The following is a 23,507-nucleotide window of genomic DNA, read 5'->3' on the forward strand; positions in this document are numbered from 1 at the left end:
TTTCAACCTTTTTAAGTACAGGCAATAGCATGCGGACATTACAATGGCAAGCTGAATAATTCCACACACAATAAAATAATGAAAAAATGCAACAGATTGCAAAATGAAAAATCAGAAGAGAAATGAGGCCTATTATTTGTCAGTCTATAACCTATGCATCCAAGTCATGGTATGTTGTACAACTCACCCCCACACCTTGTTGAACAGACCACAATCTCTTCCGCTAAAAGGATAATCTTTCTATTAAAGCTATTTCTTGGCCCTGTTTTCTCTTTTGAGCTAAAGTGAGTATGCTCTTCCATCGTGGGCCTGTAGAGACCTTGGCCCTCACTCCACTGAAACACTGAACAATTCTCTATTAGAATCTGTCATTATGACTTTTTATTTAGATTTAGCTCACATCTTTTTCAGAAGAAGCTCAAGATGAATTACATTCAGGTACAGTAGGTATTCTATTCCTAAACATGTACTAAACTACAAGAAAAAGCACCAATTATGCCCTATAATTTAATACATTGAAATAAGAAAACAAACTAATCGAGACAGCTTACCATTCTTTGACGGTAAACGAAATATACAGCCATCTTCTTCAAAGTATACAAAATCACCAAGCCTTACCTGATAAATATCAAAAATAAATATTTCATCCACATATATACATTTTAAGACACAGTACAGTCTCGGTTATCCAACCTTCACTATCCAACCATCCAGCATATCCGACAGACCCCCTCCCCCCCCCCATAGCATTATCAAGAAGCGAGCAGGTTCTTTTCCTGTTTTCATGTATGAAAGGGAAAGGGAATGGTACTTGATATACCTACCGCCTTTCAGTGTTTTTTTGCAACTGCATTCAAAGTGCTTTACATAGTATATACAGGTACTTATTTATACCTGGGGAAATGGAGTGCCAAGTGACTTGCCCAGAGTCACATGGAGCTGCAGTGGGAATTGAACCCAGTTCCCCGGGATCAAAGTCCGCTGCACTAACTACTAGGCTACTCCTCCACTCCACAGTGAAATGGGATTTTATAAAATTTTCCTGCCAATTATGTGGGCAAACTGATACACATACACGTATGCACATAAATTTACTCAGACTGAGTGGAGGCTTTTTGGGAGTGGGGTTAGGGAGGGGGTTGTCTTTACATGCACTCTTCATGTGCACAAATTAACAAGAGAAAATTTATGCGTGCTAAAAACTAGGAATAAGCATATGCACATAAATTTTCACCGAGGAAATATGCTCTTACTTTTGTTTTGAAAATTTGTCAGTACCTGCACAGGAAAAACTATGTGCAAATTATTTATGCATTCACACACTTATAAAAGTATCTCTATAATGTTTATAACACTTGCCAACTTCTGTGTTACTAATCCAAGTATCACAGCTGTGAAGGTCAGAAATAAATATCCTCAGGAACACTGGACATTAAATCAATTAGGAAGTTCACTAGAAGAGACGAAGGCTGGTCTCAAAGTTAGTAGGTTATTTTATTTAGTTCTCTGTTAAGATATTTTTTGATTTATTAGGTTTAATTTTTTTTTCACTTTGGGGGCAATATCATCAAGATCATGCCCTATTTGGGAAATAAAACACTCTTAACACAGGACCCCCCCCACCCCCCCCCCCAAAAAAAATTTCAGGTTAAAAAGTATATGAAACAGCAAGGATGAATGCACGTGCCTAATATGGGTGACCAAATATTTTACGCAGTAGTAATTATACCAGACAGCAAGAGTTGGAGCTTTCCTTTGCCAAAATCTGTTCTGATTTTCAATACATGGATATAATGCCCCAACACTTAGTCCCATGGACACAGGAATGTGCTAAGTTTGTTCGCCCCCCCCCCCCCCCCCCCCCCCCCCCAATCTTTGAAAGAGGATTCTATGATCTTCAGGTGGCCAAACAGGTAGAAAAGTCAACGGCAAAAGCTAGAAGATTGCTTGGGTGCACAGGGAAAGAAATGGCCAGTAGGAAAAAGGAGGTGATGATGTCCCTGTATAAGACTCTGGTGAGACTTCATACAGAATATCGTGTACAATTCTGGAGACCACACTTTCAAAAGATATAAACAGGATGGAGTCGATCCAGAGGGTAGCTACTAAAATGGTCAGTGGTCTTCATCCTAAAGCCTGTGGGGACAGACTTAAAGATCTCAATATATATACACTTTGGAAGAAAGGTGGGATAGGGGAGATATAATAAATGAACAGGAGGCGAGTCTCTTTCAATTGAAAGGAAGCTCTGGAATAACAGGGCATTGGATGAAGGTAGAAATGGGACAGACTCATAAGCAACCTGAGGAAATACTTCAAGGAAACGGCGGTGAATTCGTGGAACGGCCTCCCGGTGGAGGTGGTGGAAATGAAAACTGTATATGAATTTAAGAAAGCTTGGGACATGTACGCAGATTCTCTAAGGGAGTGAAAGGGATGGGCAGACTGGATAGACCATGTGGTCTTTATTTCCCTTTATTTTAATAAGAACAAAAAGTGGAAAAGCAAAAAATTATTGATCTAGACTAATGAGGATTCCCGCTGTTAGAATAACGACACAGCGGAGTGGTGTAGTTTATGAAGCAAAAGAATTAATAAACACACCGGAAATCTGAAGTCAAGATTATTATATTTATCAAAAAGTCTGTGTTGATAAGTGTAAAGTGCCATAGTGGTATTAATATGTTTCTAAGTGGAAATCCCAGAGAGAAGATTTGACAATAGTTTTCTAAATCAGTAGTCAATCTCCAGAGTCAAATTTTGAGTCTATTTTTTTTTTAAACTTTTATTGTCTAAAATTTCTGACTATAAAATACCAGGAAAAAATAATCCTCTGTTTCAAGTACTGTTAAATACATATTTCTATAAGTACTTTATTTAGCCTTAGACACAATACGTTGAATCTAACAGCTCCATTAAATTCAAAAATAGAGAACTGTTGCTAGTTTATACTAAGATAACAGTATTTGAGTGATAAGAACTTGGTTGATCAGTTACTTGAGTTATTAAAATTTCATTCCTGGAGGTCGCAGGATCCATCAATGGAGAAAATACCATTGCAGCTACACTTCTAGAAGGGAAAAGTTATCAATATGTGCTGGCCTAGTCTGGAGAGGACAAACAAGCACAGTGTGGCATCAGCACAACTCTAGTCTGGGCCCAGGGAGGGCAGTAGTATCTGAGGACCAGAATGGAAACTAAAGCAAGCAGAGTTGCTTAGTGTAATGGAGGTTCTCCATAGGCAGCAGGATAAAATCTGCCACCATAGTGAAAAATGTCTGATGACACCAAGACAAATAGATGTGTACAAGATTTTTCCAAGCATGCACAGTCTCCACACAGGTATTCCTATGAAAGCCTCCTCAGTATGACAGCAACCTGAGTATCAACATGTTAGGGGTTCTGTGACTGAACGTGTGGCTGATACATCCTGCTATCTATGAAGAACCGTCATTTCAGGCAAGCAACTCTGCTTTCTCTCAATGAACAGAATGAAAGCAGTCAACTAGTGGGGGACACCCAAACTAAGAAAAGGATGTCAAAACAGGTAGCAGAGTATCAATATCAATATATTGTTTATATACCACTGTATCCCCATGGTTTACAGAAATCAATAGGCAATTATCATTAGCATAGGGAGGTTGTACCAGGTTTGCATGGGGCCTCAATAATCATACAGTAAAATTTTCAGTTTCTTTCTAAAAGAGAGATAGGACGGTTCGAGGTGTATTGTAGTAGGTAGTTCCAGAATGGAATGACTATAAACGAAAATAGGTCATTAAAGAAGTTGAAAAGGCAGACATTTTTGATACTTAGGGGGCAGAATATCAGAAAATGTTGCAGTCATGCAGTGCCCAAATAAGAAATCTTTAAAGATATTGATCTACATTTCTGAGGTTAGTCCATATACAACTTGGAATAGAACACAAGCACCTTTAAACTGGATTCTCTTCTAAATGGGGAGCCAGTATAAAAGTTTTAAGTAGGGCGAGACTCTATCATATTTTTTGTCTGAAAAAAAGGCAGGCAGATGTATTTCGGACAAGTTGGAGCTTGGACATTAATTTAGCTGAGATATCTAGATAAAGAGCATTGCAGTAGTAAGTGTGAGAGAGAACAAGCATTTGAACAAGTAAAGCTAAGTATGACTGGTCAAAGTAGGATCTGGTTAGTCTTAGCTGTTTAAGTTTGTAGAATTTGTTTTTGCCACTATTGATTGATTTGTGGTTTGAAAGACAGTGAGGATTCTAGAGTGACTCTTAGTACCTTGGAATTTTCCTCCACTAGTATAGATGGGCCGAGGAAAAGGTTAATATATTTGGGGTGGAAACATTTGGGGTCTGAAACCATAACAGTTTGGGGTTTTGCTTGTGTTTAGCTTTAGCAACTTCTCTGTGGCCCAGTTTTGAATGTGGTCTATGCAGGTAGAAAGTCTGGAGATGGTTTCTGATAGGTAGGTGAGAGCTGGTGTTAGCATGAAGATGTCATCTGCATATGAAAGTAGAAGTTTGTCTTTTTGCAGATTAATGTTCTTAAGGGACGACATGAACTCGTTGAAAAGGAGCGGTGGGAGAGGGAAGACCTGTGGCACACTGCAAGATGGTTTCCAAAATTGTGACATCTCATTGTTCTTACAGACACAGTAGCTTCTTTTGACCAAGAAATCATGGAACCGGTTAAGCACTGATCCCGAAAATTCAATCTCACTCAGCTTTTCCAGTAGAAGATCGTAATCTACTGTGTTGAAGGTGGCAGAGATGTCAAATTATAGTAATAATGTTTCTCTGCCCAGTGATAACTGTGATTTCACATAGGAGGTCAGAACCAGCAGTAGGATTTGTGTGTTATGGACTATCCTAAATCCGAATTGATTAGGAAGTAAGTAGGAGTGGTCGTCGAGGTATTTCAAGAGTTGTTGGCATGCTCGTCACCAGGCGGTAACTGGTAGGCATCGTTAGATCTAGGCCTCCTGCCTTTGGGATGGGAGTCAAAGCTATTTGGCCCATCTCTGTGAGAAGAGTGCCCTTGGTTTAACAAATTGTTGATCATATCTGTTATCCAGAAGGTAATAGGGGGAGGGATCGAGGAGAAGAGGTGAGAGGGGCATGTATATAGTGTGCAGTGGGAGCACACTACACACATACAGGCCAGTTTTTTTTTGTAGGTAAGGAACTTCTTTAGAGATCGGTGTGAAAGTAATGACATTGTTCTGTGTCCAAGAAGTATTTGCCTCAAATAATTTAGTATGGAGGACTTTGATCTGTCCATCAAGCTCCGATCGGATCTGAATGATTTTATTTTCGAAAAGTCAGCTAGTGCTTGTGGTGTTAGGTTTGATGTTTGGTTTGCAGGTTGGCTTGTAGGGGAAGAAATCAGGTCTTTGACTATGCGAATAGTCTTTTGGTGTTAAAACAGATATCATTTATAAGTTTGGAGTAGAAAGTTCTCCTGGTGTCAGCAGTTTTCTTTTTATATGCTTTGAACTGAAACTTCCAGGCGTATCTTTCAGCAGGTTATTTGCTTCTTCTCCAAAGTTTTTCTAGGTGGTGACATTCAGTTTAGACAGTTCAGGGGTGTACCAATGAGCAGGTCTCCTCATAGTAATGTTTCTCACTTTTAGTAGGGCTCTCTCATCTAATACTAATGTAGCTAGCGAGTCCCAGTGATTTTTCATTTTGATGGTTTCTAGAGGCAAACTGCTTTGGTTTAGGGCTATTGTTGACCAGAATGCCTCTCTGTTGATTTTACTTCTGGATTGAATCGATTTGGGGGAATTCCGGTGAATTGGTTTAAATACAAATTTAATACTGCCTCCAGTAGGTAGTGAACTGACCGCGGTACAGCCCTCCAGGTAGGAGAATCTGCTAGGTATGGAGGGAAAACTCTCAGGAAATCAAGGGTATGATCTTTTTCATGAGTGGAGACCATGATACCATAGGATAATTCCCAGGATGTCAAGAAAGTTTTAAAGTTAGTTATGTTAGAGATCTGTGTCATCTTCCATGTGTAGATTCAGGTCACCTACAATGATGACCCTGTAGAATTGGCAGAAGATTTGAGCAATAAACTCCAGTAGTATGGGTTCCACTTTGGGCCAAGAACCGGGTGATCAGTAAATCAATAGAAGACCAATGTAGTTGGAGGAGATTGTTTCGTCTTGAAGTTTGCATAGCATTAGTTCCACTTTGAGTAAGACCATAGATTTAACCGTGGTAAGGTGAAGAAAATTCTTACAGACTACTGCCGGCCCTCCTGGTTTTCCCAAACGAGGGGAGTTTAAGATTTTATATCCCTAAGGACAGAAATATGGGATGAGAGGGCTGCTGGTTTCTGGCAGCCAGGTTTCAGCCAGAAACATAATACTTAACTCTTAGGATGTTATCAGATCTTTCAATAGTTGCAGCTTGTTGCATACTGATGTAATATTAATGTATTTAAACGGTACTGGAGTGGTGGTCCCGGAAGTGTGGTCCAACAGGGCACACTTGATTGGTTTTAGGTGGTCTGTCTTTCTGTGCAGGTAATGTATATTCTCGGTATGTCCTTAAAGATGGTTTCAATCTGACAGTGGAATATAAAAGAGCAGTCAATGAGGCCTCTTAACTAGAAAGTTGCTCTTCCAGGGTTTATGATTGTGCCAAACAGTATATAATACTGGAATGTTTTTAATCAGCGAGTCATTGCTATCAGTGGTGGCCACATTAGGAAGACCCAGAAGTGCGTAACCCTAGTAGCGCTCTAGAAATGTTAAGTAGTACTAGTAGTACTAGCAGTAGCAACCAAGACCAGCGCATTGTTATAGCAGAAGAGATAGCGTTCTTGAGAAGAACAACAAGTTGATTGTGCAGGTTTCACAAGAAAGCAGTTAGTGAGTTTGAACAAGGTGTTTGAGATATTTACAAGTTACAGGTGGAATCTCCTGCGATGTTGCATCCCAAGTCATGTGAGATTATCAGAATTACAGGCAGGAATTGTTCAGGGCAATGAGGAGTAAGGTTGGAAGATATAAGCAAGAGTTGGGGATCTCAGATGAGTAGGGTCAAGGCAGTAGGAACTGAGTTCGTTGGAGGACCAGTGGGAACTAAGATCAGTTGGAGCATGTGCAGCACTGATGCAGGCAGGAACTAGGAACAGCTGGAGCATGTGCAGAGCTACAATTAGAGCATCAAAGATGTAGGCATGAACTGGGGACTGAAACACAATCAGAACTAATATGAATAGAAATGAAAAGTTCCTGTGCTTTTCACTAAGCCATCAGGGATATAGGCTTGACTGAGATCAGCTGGTGTGTGAGACAGTGCAGGCGGAGTTGAACTGCTAACATCCTAACATTCCTCAGAGCGTTGTCAAAGCTCTTTGTGGTGTTTGGGTCGGTGTTGTGGTTTGTCTCACTTGTGATCCTATGTGAGTGGTCAACGCAGCTACAACCACTGTTGCCTCAACTGGTTCCAACTTTGTCCTCCTAGCTCCACTTCACGGTTGTGGAGGTGTTTATTTCATGGCTGTGGGGGCGTCTCAGGCTCCTAATGCACTGGTTCTTGGTTAGGGTTGGTGATTCGGGAAGTGTGGTGGTGTCTTGGAGCTTTAGTTGTGTTGAGTCCTGGGATAATAGATGGCGTCTTGGGAGTGTGAAGGCATCTCGGGTACCTTATTACACTAGTCCTTGGATGGGAAAATTTGGAAACAGCGGCTCAGGGAATGGAGGGGTGGCTTGGGGACCTGATTGTGCTGGTACAGCGGAGTTTACTCACAGACTGGATCTGAATGTCCGATTTCCCTATGGGCCTGTCACTTACCGCAGTCTCACAGCAGTGTGCTGGGTGTGGGCGCTCTCTGAGTGGGTGCTTGGTTTGCAGGTGCTGCTCGGGATGCCAACTCTTCTTTTGGGCTGATTGTAGTTCACAAGACAGGTCTCCCTCGTGATGGGAGACTATGGGTCTGTCACTTCCGTGATCTTGCAGTGGTTTGCCGGGAGCTGGGTGTTCTCTGTGTGGGCGTGTGTTCCATAGGTGTTCCTTGGAATGCTGATTTTTCTATTTGGCTGATTGCCTTGCACAGGGGAGATCTCCCTTGCAACAGTAGAGAGATTGGCTTTCCACTCCCTAGCTCTGCAGCCTCAGATTGTTTTGGGTCATACTGTGACACACTGGGGGGTTGTGAAGGTCCAGTATGGGGATGGATCTTAATCTTTGTGCCTGATTGGGGGGGCCTTAGTATTCAGCTTTGTTTGCCTCTGGATTAGGCTTGAATCTGGCAAGTGTGGTTGGAGCTACTACTACTACTTAACATTTCTACAGTGCTACTAGGGTTACGCAGCCCTGTATAGTTTAACAAAAAGGACAGTCCCATCTCACTCAGTGGCCATCTTCAATAGTAGGCTGTTCAGAGAGTTGAAACATGCTGCTCATTTAATCTCTTGAAATCTCATTTTCAGTGAGCAACCCAGAGCAAAAAAATGTTGCTTGTGAAAGTTGAAGCCATTATGCAAAAATGCTCTTTAGAACAGATTGGCCAAGAATATTTTCCTTTATGGATACACTGTCTAATGGTAGTGGGAAGTGAACATATGTATATGTGATCAAGTTGCAGCCTCACAGTTGATTGGAGTCTAGATGAGCTATCAAAGTTGTCATGGGTATGACCTGATGTGCCCCAGCTGTCTTGTAGATCTAGTCCTGCTCACATATAACACAATTCAAGTCAGTTTGTTTTCCAGTTAGAAAGGGCTCTCTGACATTGCAAAGGTCAGTTTATTTGGATCAAAGGAAATAAAAGAGTCTCTTGATGATGTAGTTGCGTTCTTTTCATACAGTACGCTAATGCATTTTTGCAGTCCCAACATGTGAAAGGCTTCTTTATCCTTTATACACATTAAGATTTGGAAAATATGTAGGCAAGATGATACTCAGTGGAACCAGGACACCATATTTGGAATGACTTTGGAATGAATTGTCAGTACCAATCTGTTGCAGAAAAACTGTAGATATGGAAGGTAAGGCATTAATTCTTGTAGTTCATTTATTCTACATATGTGGATGTAAAAAGCCCTAAGAACACAACCTTCTATGAAAGAAATTTTAAGGCTTGTTAACTCCTGGGGCTCAAACAGTGCTTTTATTAGCTGAGTAATGGCCACATTCTTTGAAGAACTACTTATGTCAGGTTTTCGATGTGCCAACCCACTCAAACCTAGATATAACGGATTGAAGAGTTAAGAACCCTCTTATAATACTAAAGGTAGGCCACAATTGCAAAGAGGTGAACTTTCATTAAATTGGTTTAAACCTGATTTTGACAAGAGAAGATACTTCTCTTTCATCACCTTAAGATACTTAAGGTGATGAAACAGACCATTTGAAAGAATCTTGTTGATTTCAAGAGCACATAATAGAAAATTTCCTCTATTTATTGCATGTTACAACAGAAAATGTCCTGGGAAGAGACTATCTCAAATAGATTATTCTTCTGACTCATTTGCTTGGTACTTGAACATCTCTTTCTTTTTCTACACGATTCACAGAGTAATCACTTCAGACTGACACCTCTAAGATCAATGCTGTTCTGGTGTTTTTTTTTTGCTTTTACTACTTTGTCCAGTTACCTTGCATCTAGCTTTTAATCAATTGGAATATGATCATAACCTCTTCATTCTCCATAATTCTCTTAAGGTCATGTTCTCAGTGTTTTTCTGGTACAGCAATGTTGTAATGTTTACAAAGTTCCCAACTGATGAGATGTGCCACCTTGTTGTGCCTTTCTGTACAAAAATTTTCTGCCATCAGAACTTTGCTGCTAGTCTTTCTATGCTTGCTGTAAACCATATTGTCTAAAATCCGCTGTCTTGAGCTGCAACTATCAATTGCTAAATCCTTAGGTTTCAATTCACTTTTCCTTAACCATTCATGTGTCCAGATGTTGATCAATGAATAGATCCTAGAGTAATACTTTGCATTTCTCACTATATTTATACATTTGCCACTTATTTTTCCTCATTTGCTTATCTAATTCTTTTAAGAGTTTTTTCTCTTCCTTTGCAAATTATTTTTCCGCCCTTTCTTTTGGTGCTGGTGGATTCTCACTCATTTTCTACTCGTTGGAACACTTGTCCAAGTTTAATGATTGAGATGGATTCTGGCCAGGAATAACCACTGTATGGTTATTCCTGCCCACTGATGTTTCAGATAAGTGCCTGTTTTACTGTGTTTAAGATTGTAAAGACAATTATTAAATTTACTAATTTTTGGCACATTACAAACACTAAGTTGGGCACTAGACACTAGTTTCATAGAAACGCAAGACCAACGTGTATATGCTAAAGAATGCCACGGTGAACCATTAAGTGCCAAACAAAACAAAAGTGGCAACAGAGAGTCTCCCTGAAATATGCCTCGTTAGGATCTTTATTTATTTAGATTTTGATGTTAGGAAAGACAATATTGCAGGTGGAGTGTAGTTTGCCAAATTTTCATGGTAAATGATGTATTTGATTAATCCAGGGTTTATTATGTACAATTTACAAGGCAATTTATTATCCAGGAAAGTGAGATGCTATCAAAAGCTTTCTTATAGTCAATCCATCTATACTGATATTTCTGCTTTTCTTAGCACTGGCCATAATGGCTTTATTCACTGGTCCTTGGTTCCATATGCTCCCTATTTACTGCCTCTCTCTTCTATTGCTAACATGTTATTAGAGATCGTATGATTATATATTCTATCGGCATCTATTGCAGTGAATAGCTTACAGATTGTACGTAGACAAGTTACATGTCTGCAATTTTTGAGAACGTTTACTTGGATCTCTCTTAGGAAGAAAAAGTGCTCTGCCTCTTGTTAGCTGTTTTGGTGTTAAGTTTGGCTGCCTGACCAATTGATTTTTGCAATCTGTCAGGTCTTGGTAGAGTGAAGTTGTTAACTGCTTGAATCAAAAACTGGTCACTCCATCTGAGCCAGGGTTTATTTAGTCTAGGGCTCTTTTCAGCCTATTTTCATGCTACTTATGTGGAGTTGCCATGTAGGTTACTGAGGCACCTTCAGATTATTCAAAATGCAACAGCACGAATGATAAGGACATGTCCAAAACGGAAATCAGCATCCTCTTTGTTGACCATCTTGTACTGCTTTGCTGGTGAAAGCCAGGATCCTGAGAGTGAATGGGCTGCCCTACTTACACAAAGGGCTAAAGTACTACATAACTGGTTCAGTATTAAGGTCTAGCCAGATGTTGCATTCTGTGCTCTCTGCGATTAAAGAAACAAGGAAAGTAAGACTTTGAGCTTGAGATTTTTAGGCCTTTTTTCCCAAATTATGGAATCAACTTCAGGAGAAGCTAAGTTTACAGTAGGGAATTACAATCTTAACCCTTTCCTAGGTAAGTTGCTGGTTTATGCTGTATTTTTCATTAATGGAGGAAGGTGGGAAACAAAGAGGGGCATAATTGAAAGGGACGTCCTCGTTTTGATTTGGATGTCCTCGCAAAACGTCCCCATCCAGGGGCGGGGAAACCCGTATTTTCGAAACAAGATGGACGTCCATCTTTCGTTTCAATAATACTGTCAGGGACGCCCAAATCCTGAAATCTGGTCATCCTTAGAGATGGTCGTCCCTAGACTTGGTCGTTTCTGATTTTCGGCGATAATTTAAAACCAAGACGTCCATGTCAGAAGCGACCAAATGTAAGCCATTTGGGTTGTGGGAAGAGCCAGAATTTCTAGTGCACTGGTCCCCCTGACATGCTAGGACATCAAACGGGCACCCTAGGGGGCACTGCAGTGGACTTCATAAATTGCTCCCAGAAACATAGAACCTTGTGTGCTGAGCCCCCCAAACCCCCTACCCACAACTGTACACCACTACCATAGCCCTTACAGGTGAAGGAGGGCACCTAGATGTGGGTACAGTGGGTTTCTGGTGGGTTTTGGAGAGCTCAGTTTCCTCCAGAAACGTAACAGGTAAGGGGGATGGGCCTGGGTTCGCCTGCCTGAAGTGCACTGCACCCACTACAACTGCTACAGGGACCTGCATACTGCAGTGGACCTGAGTATGACATCCGAGGCTGGCAATCAATATTTTGAAAGATGTTTTTTGAGGGTGGGAGGGGGTTAGTGACCACTGGGGGAGTAAGGGGAGGTCATACCTGATTCTCTCTGGTGGTCATCTGGTCATTTCGGGCACCTTTTTATGCCTTGGTCGTAAGAAAAACATGACCAGGTAAAGTCGTCCAAGTGTTCGTCAGGGACATCCTTGTTTCTTTTGATTATGGGTCGAGGACGTCCTAGTGTTAGGCACGCCCATGTCCCGCCTACGCTACGCCTCTTATATGCCCCCTTGAACTTTGTCCATCCCTGCGATGGAAAGCAGTTGGGTTGCCCAAAATTGGCTTTCGATTATACCGATTTGGACGACCCTGTGAGGACGTCCATCTTCCAATTTATGTCGAAAGATGGGCGTCCTTCTCTTTCGAAAATGAGCCCAATAGGGTACGTGTATCAAGTTTTCATAGATGTTAGTTTAGACTTAATTTTAATTTGTTATATTTTGAAAATTTTTTATAGTGCTGTACACTGTCTGGACATTACTGGAAGTGAAAAAGTGGACGCAAATGTTTTAAATAAATAAATTTATTGTAGGACATTCTGTCGGATTGTTTACTAGAAGCCATTAGTTTTCTGAATTTAACATTTTGGTGTTTATTTATGAAAACATGCACTACTGCAAGTTAATATGTTTTGGAGATCATTTTAGAAGGGCTAAGTACCATTCACACATGCGAAAAAGCCCATTAATATGTGTGTTTACATAAGTGAAAGGCCTCTTATAAAAATTAGTTCATGCCTATAAGTAGGTGTGGTGCAAGCCAGCACACAATTGTACAGTAGGCATGATCAGGGAAGGAATCTGAACGGAGCTGTGAATTATGCATGTATTTTATAAAATATGCTTGTATATTACACATCGACATTCAGGCTTGCTCTGGATCAGTGCCCACAAACTTAGTGCTAATATTGTAGAATCTGTGCTAGTCTTTTAAGGAAGGAAAGGGGTGGGATTTGATATACCACCTTTCTGTGGTTATAATCAAATTGGTTTACATATTATATACAGGTACTTATTTTGTACCTGGGGTAAAGGAGGATTAAAGTGACTTGTCTAGTGCCTACGTGTCTTTATAAAATTGGAAAAAAAGATAGGTGCCTTCCTACCCCATTAACCTAGCATCCTGTTGTAAGCTTATCCTCCTGGGGGTAATTTTATAAAGTTGTTTTCACACAGGTGGATAAACACACGTGTAACATGGTTCTTTAAAATTGAGTCAAGCATAAAAGTATGCACGATAGAATGCATTTGTGTACTTTTACTGTAGGCGTTGCCATGGGCACAGTCCAAGCAGTCAGAAAGTATATACATAAATTATAAAATACCTTAATTTACACGCATCTTCAATAAGCTAAATGAGGCATAATGCCCACGCCTACAATGTAAAGGCAAATTCCGTAAAAAGAGATAACAGACGGCTTGGAGAACACCTAACCTAGGCACCCTGCTATAAAATTATTCTCCACATATGCTACAGACTTTGAATATTAGCAACAGAAATCTATATACTGTAATCTCACTACTGTAAATTTGCCGGTTTTAATCATCAGACAGTAGATCATAAAATTCAGTGGACATTTTGTTATATAGGAATACGGTCAGTCATATAGACACTCGTGTTATTGGCCATATGCATGCTGATCAACATAGTATAAGATTATTGATCACTTGTACTGTTTGTCATAGGACAGTTGGTAATAACATAACATGACATAAGAGTAAATAAAGAATACAGAAAGACAGACAATAATTAGGTATAAAAGATACAAAATAATAAGACTTGATACAAAGTCATTGTGATATGGTTGGAAATAAAATATCAAATTTAGCCTGATAAATAGCGGTATACTGGAGAGTAAGAGTAGCATGTAGTAGTAAATTAGTTTAGAGTGGATTCTGCTTGCAAGGGGGAGGAGGTATTGGGTGGGGGGTTGGAGGGGTTGAGTGTGAGGCATATGGCTAAAGCCTGGCAGTGCTCTAGAGCTTTAATGTTTAATTTTCTGATATTTTGTGATAAGCACTATCTTACCTAAGGTAAAATTATGTATAATCATACCTGATAATTTTCTTTCCATTAATCATAGCTGATCAATCCATAGACTGGTGGGTTGTGTCCATCTACCAGCAGGTGGAGATAGAGAGCAAACTTTTGCCTCCCTATATGTGGTCATGTGCTGCCGGAAACTCCTCAGTATGTCGATATCAAAGCTCCATCCGCAGGACTCGGCACTTAGAGAATTACACCCACGAAGGGACACTCTGCCCAGCTCACCACCGCCGAAACGGGGGAGGGGAATTAACCCAGCTCATCCCCACACAAGTGGGGGAGGGGAATCCGTCCAGCTCATCCCCGCGGAGCGGGGGAGGGACACCACACCCGCCGATGCGGGGGGATCTGGCTTATTCTGCAACCGCAACCGCGGGAGGAGCTGACTGACCCTAACACCGCCGAAGCGGGAGGGGTACAAAGCTGCCCTACAGCCGCACGAAGCGGGAGGGAGTGCCGGCAGAATTTATGTCTCAATCCAGCCCCGTAAAACGGAGGGGAGAGGAATGCAGCAGCTCACTGTAACACAAACTCGTCTCAACTCTTGAAGAATCCAAGTGAAAGAACTTGAACACGAAGTCTTTCTGAAATAACTGAAGACTAAACTTGAACCTGAAATGCAACTAGAATAAAAACAGATATCTGGGAGGGGCTATGGATTGATCAGCTATGATTAATGGAAAGAAAATTATCAGGTATGATTATACATAATTTTACCTTCCATATCATCAAGCTGATCAATCCATAGACTGGTGGGATGTACCGAAGCAGTACTCACCCAGGGCGGGACATTGAAATCCCTGACCTCAACACTGAAGCTCCAAACCGGGCCTCCGCCCGTGCAGCCACAGTCAAACGGTAATGCTTGGAGAATGTATGAGCCGAAGCCCAAGTTGCCGCCTTGCATATCTCTTCCAAGGAGACGGATCCGGCCTCTGCCATCGAGGCCGCCTGAGCTCTCGTGGAGTGAGCCTTCAGCTGGATAGGCGGCACCTTCCCCGCGGCCACATAAGCCGCTGCAATGGCTTCCTTGACCCATCTTGCCACTGTAGGCTTAGCAGCCTGCAGACCCTTACGAGGACCTGCAAACAGGACAAACAGATGATCCGATTTCCGGAAATCATTGGTCACTTCCAAGTATCTGAAGATGACTCGTCTCACATCCAGATATTTAAGAGCAGAGTACTCCTCTGGGTAGTCCTCCCTACGAAAGGAAGGGAGACAGAGCTGCTGATTCACATGGAAGCGAGAAACAATCTTGGGCAGGAAGGAAGGCACTGTGCGAATAGTCACTCCTGCCTCAGTGAACTGCAGAAAAGGCTCTCGACATGAGAGCGCCTGGAGCTCGGAAACTCTTCTGGCTGAAGTGATAGCCACCAAAAAGACTGCTTTCAACGTCAGGTCTTTCAGAGATGCCCTCGACAAGGGTTCAAAAGGCGGCTTCTGCAATGCTCTTAGCACCAGGTTGAGATTCCACGCAGGCACCACTGAGTGCAGAGGAGGGCGCAGGTGATTAACTCCCTTGAGAAAGCGCACCACATCTGGCTGCGAAGCCAGGGAAGCACCCTTCAGGCGGCCCCTGAAGCAAGCCAGAGCCGCTACCTGGACTTTAAGGGAACTGAGCGACAGGCCTTTCTCCAGACCTTCTTGCAGGAACGCCAACACTGAAGAAATTGGAGCAGTGAAGGGAGAAAGTGAGCCTGCTTCACACCATGCTGCAAAGATACGCCAAACCCTGGCGTAAGCAGTAGAAGTAGAGCGTTTCCTCGCTCTCAGCATAGTGGCGATGACCTTGTCTGAGAAGCCCTTCTTCCTCAGACGCTGCCGCTCAATAGCCAGGCCGTAAGACCAAAGGGAGAGGGATCCTCCATCACCACGGGACCCTGATGTAACCGGCCCTGCTCCACTGACAGCCGCAGAGGATCGTCGACTGAGAGCCTGATCAAGTCCGCATACCAGGGACGTCTGGGCCAATCCGGACCCACCAGGATTACCCTGCCGGGATGCTTTGCCACCCGGTCTAGCACCCTGCCCAACATGGGCCAGGGCGGGAACACATAGAGGAGCTCTTGTGTCGGCCACTGTTGGAGAAGAGCATCTACTCCCAGGGATCGAGGGTCCCGTCCTCTGCTGAAAAAGCGCGGCACTTGGCAATTGGCCGATGACGCCATCAGATCTAGGCTCGGCTGGCCCCAGCGCTTCGTGATGTCCAAGAACGCCTGAGCAGATAGTTGCCACTCTCCGGGCTCCAAGGTATGGCGACTGAGAAAGTCCGCCTTGACATTCATGACTCCGGCAATGTGGGCCGCTGAAAGCTGCTCCAGGTTCGCTTCCGCCCACTGGCAAAGACTCATAGCCTCCTTGGCTAGAGGGGCGCTCTTGGTACCTCCCTGGCGGTTGATATAGGCCACAGCCGTGGCATTGTCCGACAGGACCCGTACAGGCTACAACACCAGTACCGGGATGAACTCCAATAACACCAACCGAATGGCTCTGAGTTCCAGGAGGTTGATAGACCACTTGCCTCTGCAGGAGACTAGAGCCCCTGCGCTGTCCTTCCCAAGCAGTGGGCTCCCCAGCCCATCAAAGAGGCGTCTGTCGTGACGACAATCCACTCCGGGGTCACCAGAGGCAATCCTGCAGACAACTTGTCTGTCTGCGTCCACCAGCTCAGCGCCTTGCGCACTGCTGGGTCCACGGGAAGGCGCACAGCATAATCCTCCGACATCGGAGTCCAGCGCAGCAGCAGAGATAGCTGTAGTGGTCTCATATGAGCCCTGGCCCAGGGCACTACTTCCATCGTGGCCGTCATAGAGCCCAACAGCTGCACGTAGTCCCAAGCCCGAATAGGAGAGGCTACTAGGAACTAGTCCACCTGAGCCTGAAGCTTGACAATCCGATTGTCTGGCAGGAACACTCTGCCCACTTGGGTGTCGAATCGAACTCCCAGATACTCCAGGGACTGAGTCGGGCGCAGCTGGCTCTTCTTCCAGTTGATGATCCATCCCAGGGAGCTCACAAGAGCAACTACCCGGTCCATAGCTTTGCCGCACTCTGCATAAGAGGGGGCTCGGATCAACCAGTCGTCCAGATAAGGATGGACTTGTACTCCTTCCTTTAGCAGGAAGGCCGCTATGACCCCCATTACTTTGGAAAAGGTCCGCGGAGCAGTAGCCAACCCGAAAGGGAGGGCTCTGAACTGGAAGTGTCGTCTCAGGACTGTAAAACGCAGAAAGCGTTGGAGAGGAGGCCAGATGGGAATATGCAGGTACGCTTCCTTGATGTCCAAGGAAGCCAAGAACTCTCCTGCCTTCACTGCCGCTATAACAGAGCGGAGAGTCTCCATGCGAAAGTGCCTCACTTTCCAGGCCCGATTGACCCCTTTGAGGTCGAGGATAGGCCGGACAGAACCTCCTTTCTTTGGAACCACAAAGTAAATGGAGTAACGTCCCTTGCCAATCTGATTTTTTGGCACCGGAACGACCGCACCCAGGCGGATCAGGTTGTCCAAGGTCTGCTGCACTGCCACAGCTTGACCGGAGACTTGCAGGGAGAGAGTACAAACCCGTCTCTTAAGGGTTGGCAGAACTCTAGCTTGTAGCCGTCTCTGATGACTTCCAGCACCCACGCGTCTGAAGTTATAGAGGTCCACTCGCCCAGAAACGAGGACAGCCGTCCTCCAATCTGCACTGGGGCGTGGACCAAGGCCCCGTCATCGGGTACGAGACCCTGGGGGAGGACCGGAGGGAGCACCTCCGGGACGGCGGTCTCTGCGAAAGGAATGCTGCTTGGGGGAGAAATTCCTCTTGAAGGAAGAGGGGGCAGAGGAACCCGACTTGCCCGGGCGGTACCGACGGGCTTCCAGCAACCGTCCTCTGGAGGTACCGGGACGAGTACTAGCCCGAGCCCTGACCTCTGGTAATTTCTTGCCCTTAGACGTGCCGAGATCGGTCACGATTTTGTCCAGCTCGACCCCAAAGAGCAGCTTGCCTTTAAAAGGCAACCTAGCCAGGCGGGATTTAGAGGCGTGGTCAACCACCGCCGCGCAGAGACTGTCTGAGCCATGCCTTTAGCTGAGGCTCTCAAGACATCATACAGCAAGACTGCCAAATAGGCTAAGCCCGATTCCAGGGCCGGCCAATCAGCCCTCAAGGAAAGATCCGAGGGGGAAGCCCGCTGCACCATAGTCAGGCACGCCCTGGCCACATAGGAGCCGCAAACTGAGGCCTGCAAACTTAAAGCAGCTGCCTCAAAGGACGACCTTAAGGCCGCCTCCAATCTTCTGTCTTGGGCGTCCTTTAGGGCCGTGCCACCTTCCACCGGCAACGCCGTTTTCTTAGTCACCGCAGTGATTAAAGAATCCACGGTAGGCCACAGATAGGCCTCACGTTCACTCACAGCCAAAGGATAGAGGCGGGACATAGCCCTAGCCACTTTAAGGCTCGTTTCCGGGACATCCCATTGAGCCGCAATTAAGGTGTGCATGGCATCATGCACGTGGAAGGATCTAGGCGGGCGCTTCGTCCCCAGCATAATGGCAGAGCCAACAGGGGCTGAGGGAGAGACGTCCTCCGGAGAGGAAATCTTCAAAGTGTCCATGGCCTGTAAAAACAGGTTGGGCAAATCCTCTGGGCTAAAAAGCCGCGCTGCAGAGGGGTCATCCGCTCCATCCGAGCGGGGATCTATCTCCTCCAAGGAATCCGCAAAGGACCGTTGGGAGACCTCAGACACGCTGCCCTCATCTACATCGGAGGAGACAAAGTCCTCCAAGGCCTGGAAATCAACCCGAGGGCGTTTACCTCTGGGAACCTCAACCTCTTTATCAGAAGAGGGAGCAGGGGCAGCGTTTTGCATGAGGAAAGCCTGATGCAGCAGCAAAACAAACTCGGGGGAGAAACCCCCCAGACTGTGCACTTCCGCAGCCTGGGCAACAGCCCTAGATGCACTCTCAACCGGCGCTCGCAATAGCGGGGGAGAGACATGCTGCGCATCCAAAATGGCATCCGGCGCGAAACTCCGCGAAGGAGCCGCGCGGGAAGAACGGCGCTTAACTTTAGCCGCTTGTGCCGTCGCCCAAATTAAGGGCGTTCATGGCATTAATGTCTCCAACCTCAAGGGCGGCCCACGAAGAAGCCGTCCGAGCCGCGTGGCCGGCCAAGATGGCGGAGGCGAGGAGCGGGGGATGGGCGTTTATGGCGGGAAAAAACCGCCACGCCGGAGGAACGACCGGGACATTCATCGGTCACTAAACTGTCACCCATCAAGGGCGAATCAGGTTGTAAAACCCCCGCATCCCCTCTAGAAGCGCTCCAGCGATCCGGGGAGCGACCCTTTGCGCCCTCGCCCTCCGACGCCATATGCCACGAGGAGAAGAATCGGGGAACCCCCTGCCCGCTATAAAAAGGTAAAATTACCTGCTTGCCGCTCCGAGCTGTAACGAACTGGTGTCCCAGTGAGTAGCTGCAATGAACGTTTAAAGAAACGTCGAATTAAACGCCTTTAAAGACGTTTAAAATTTTTTTTTTTTTTTTTTAAACGGAGCCAGCGGGAGGGGGGAGAAAAGGAGGGACCTGGCACCACCAGGTTTGCACTTGCTCAAAAGAGCCCTCAACCCCAGGCCTCAACAAAACCTAAGGATTAGGCTTGGAGGCCTAGCCAGAGCTGCTGCTGTGTGTGACCACCACCTGCTGAGATAGAGAACATACTGAGGAGTTTCCGGCAGCACATGACCACATATAGGGAGGCAAAAGTTTGCTCTCTATCTCCACCTGCTGGTAGATGGACACAACCCACCAGTCTATGGATTGATCAGCTTGATGATATGGAATGAAGTATTAAAGTGTATGATATTAGGAACATGAGTCATTTAACATTTAATGTTAGCATGGGCTAAGGAATCGTTAAGAGGGGAGGGGGGAGAAAAATGGGGATGAAAAGTGTTTGGCGTAGTTGAATATGTTGCAAGAATGCTGTTTTGTATATCAAGCAATGCTATATGCATATTCTATACTACTTTGTATTGTGATAATCATTAATAAAACAGTTTAAACATAAAATATCAAATTTACAACTCAATCATTTTCATACAGTATCAGTTTTGTGATATAAATGGCATACTATGTAAGTGATTATGGTGCTCATTTTCAAAGAACACAGACTTATAAAGTTCCACATGTAACTTTGTAAGTCTATGTGCTTTGAAAATTAGCTTCTTTATCAGTTTTACCGTATATTGCAACTGTCTTCTGCACAAGCTTTTTCAGTAACGATAGCGCTTCACCGATTCCAGCTTAACACCTGATGATGCTTACAAAAATGATACCCTCCGTTGAATTGATTCTTCTGCAATCCAGTCAAACTTCCAAAGTGCTGCATGACTGTACTGCAAAAGAGCTTGTAAACCAAAATGCCAGCCATTCACAATGTTATTTGTGCAACCCAGTCCATCTGCTGCTGATTCGTATTGATTCCATGTTTCAATCCTAAAAGGCGGGGGTGCATATGCATTATCATGACCCCGTCGTTGTCAGCCTCTGATATACGTGTGTTCAAAATAAGTTAAGAGTTCGTCCATATGTTATATCTGAGGGATAGTTTCTACAAGGAGGTCATACGCTAGTGCGACATCTCTTACAGGCACATATGCAAAGGCAGAAAGACACCTAACAGATCCAAGGATGTTGTCATTGCTCTTGTAAGCAGTCTTCATGCCTATGTCATTAACATTACATAGAATACTCTCAGCTAAATGAAAATAACACCCTGTTATCCTTGCTAAAGGGTAGGATTCTTCGAATGTGGACATCACTCCAGTTTCAAAGTCTGTCAGTATAAGTATTGGACAAGTAGAAGGAATCAGTCGTTTTATATCTTGAAATAGGTAATTATATGTTGAACGCTGTTTATCAGTAGCAATTGTCTCATCAAAATCAGGAAAACATTAGCCTACCGCTAGTATTGTGCTGAATTTCTATTTTTGTTAAAGAGCACCCTCAGATATTCCCACTATAATAAGCACACAGTATGTCTCCGTAGCTTAGTGGTGTAGCACTTCATTCATCGGGTTGCTCTGTTTTTTTTTTATATATTATTATTTTTATTTTGTTAGAAACATCATGTCCCAATAAAAGTGCTATCAGACTGGTGAAAATATTTTGTTTATATATGTTTGTTTTTTTCTTTTAAAAAAAATTCTTATGCCCCACCAGTCCAAAAAATACGTGCTCACTATTCACATGCTCACTGCCTCATTGATTAATACTGTTATCTCAACATGTATAATGGTATAAGGCAGCTACTATTTAAACATAAACAATCACTTATCTGAGTCATGCATCTGGAGCTTCTCATCATGGCTGCATTGTTGTCGCAATATATATCTCCTTATTCCACCATATAACTGGGGATCACATTCTAGTCCTTCGCCTTCCCCTGAACAGTTTATCAGTAGCAGACAGTATAAACCAGCTGGATTACATCAGTCAGCAAATTGAAAATGAAGAGAATACAGTTGGAAAAATAATGCAGGTACTACCTTGAATGTTCCATCTCTAATCCATAGTGTAGACCGAGCCAAACCGTCTAATAGCTCATTTGAACCAAAGATGAGGAAGTGATCAGTTCCCTGAAACGAATGGGCACTTTGAAACTGAAAATCATTTGGAACGTTGAGTAAAATATCTACATTTCCTTCCACGAGAATCTTCTGTCTGTGTCAATGAACTGCACACCTCAGTGCTGACTTCTTCGGCAGTGCCATAATTACATGTGGCGAGAGGGTCTCAGAAAGCTTCCTTTGATCTAACACTTGCTTCTCTGATGATCTTCTTCATGTCTCCTATGGCTTTTTTGGCACACACTTTACCGATGTTTGGTTCACGGTTATGTTAGCAGCATCATCATCATCGTGTAGGATATGCAATCTATTGCTAATTAATGAATTGCATTTGGCCCAAGGGATTAGGGCTGTGTGCCCCGAATGCAGAACGTGGGTTTGATTCTCATTGTGAGTGTTTCAGGTTATTCTTTAAGAGTGGAGGAGTAGCCAAATGGTTAGTGTGGTGGCCTGAGAACCTGGGATCAATTCCCACTACAGCTCCTTGTGACTTTGGGCAAGTCACTTAACCTGTTGCTGCCCCAGGTACAAAATAAGTACCAATATGTAAACTGCTTTGATTGTAACCACAGAGAGGGGGTATATCATGTTTCAACCTCATTCCTTTTAGTCTGTCATTGTGATGGAAATCGGGGAAGCCACTGCTTGCCCTTTGATTGGTAGCATTGATTGTTGCTACTAATTTGGTTTCTGCCAGGTACTAGTGACCTAGATTGGTCACTGTTGGAAAAAGGATATTGGGCTAGATGGACCATTGGTCAGACCCAGAATGGTTATTCTTAGGCTCAAAGTTCTTGCTTTGCTGCATTGCCACATTGCGTGTCCAAGTTGGTTGAAGAAATGTTTGCAGTATCCTTGTCCTTTGTAGATGAACGCTGTTTTGCCTTTTTGCAAAATACCGTACTCTCCCTTGACTTCTGTTTATGAAAAGCAGTCTCAATCACACTTTTTAAACAAAGTTTATACTAAATTGTAAATTAATAATTTGATCAGATGTTATAACTACATTATCTAACTTATCATCAAGCACAAACATGTACATCGCAATAGCAACTTCCTGTTAACATTATGCAACTAGCATTATAAAGAATTGTAATCAATAGCCATACATTACAATATGTTTATTTATTTTAGATTGCTCACACCTTTTTCAGTAGTAGCTCAAGGTGAGTTACATTCAGGTACACTGGGTATTTCCCTGTCTCTGGAGTTTGTACCTGAGGCAATGGAGGGTTAAGTGACTTGCCGAAGATCACAAGGAGAAGCAGTGGAATTTGAGCTGGGCACCTCTGGATGTCAAGACTCTAACCACTAGGCTACTCCTCCACTCCACTTATCAGCCCTCCTGAAAGACTTCAAAAGACATTTACAATTTGAACTCAATTATTATAAACAATAACTTACACAAAGGAGCTTTACTTGGAATAAGACCAAAAAAGCTTAAGCCCTACTAGCCTTTGAAGCCCATGTAATAATATCTCTCTATATAAAATGCACCGCCAACGTTCTATGAGGCAAACTTACCCAGCATTCCAAGTTAAGTTGTCATGGTCCAGATCAGTTTTCAACCATGAGTGCTTGCCCCGCCCACGCGTCACAATGTGATGATGTTCGGGGCGGGGCTATGACACTCAACGAAACCCCAGTTCCACCGCCCTCCGACGCTCCACCCCCCCCCCCCGACGCACACAGAAAAACAGCAACCTATGCAGATCCTCCACCCCCCCCCCCCCACGGAGTGCCGTCCGA

The 23,507-nt window shown here is 43.9% G+C and overlaps 1 protein-coding gene across 1 annotated transcript in view; it reads right to left on the minus strand.

Moving 5' to 3' along the window:
• PREPL (prolyl endopeptidase like) overlaps positions 1 to 23,507 on the minus strand; it is a 98,219-nt gene that overhangs the window by 63,068 nt on the left and 11,644 nt on the right. Inside the window, exon 3 of the mRNA XM_030195804.1 lies at positions 552 to 618. Coding sequence (XP_030051664.1) covers positions 552 to 618 — 67 coding nt within the window. The remainder of the gene's footprint in view (positions 1 to 551; positions 619 to 23,507) is intronic.

The sequence above is a fragment of the Microcaecilia unicolor genome, chromosome 3 (genome assembly GCF_901765095.1).
Source record: "Microcaecilia unicolor chromosome 3, aMicUni1.1, whole genome shotgun sequence".
Taxonomy (NCBI): Eukaryota; Metazoa; Chordata; class Amphibia; order Gymnophiona; family Siphonopidae; genus Microcaecilia; species Microcaecilia unicolor.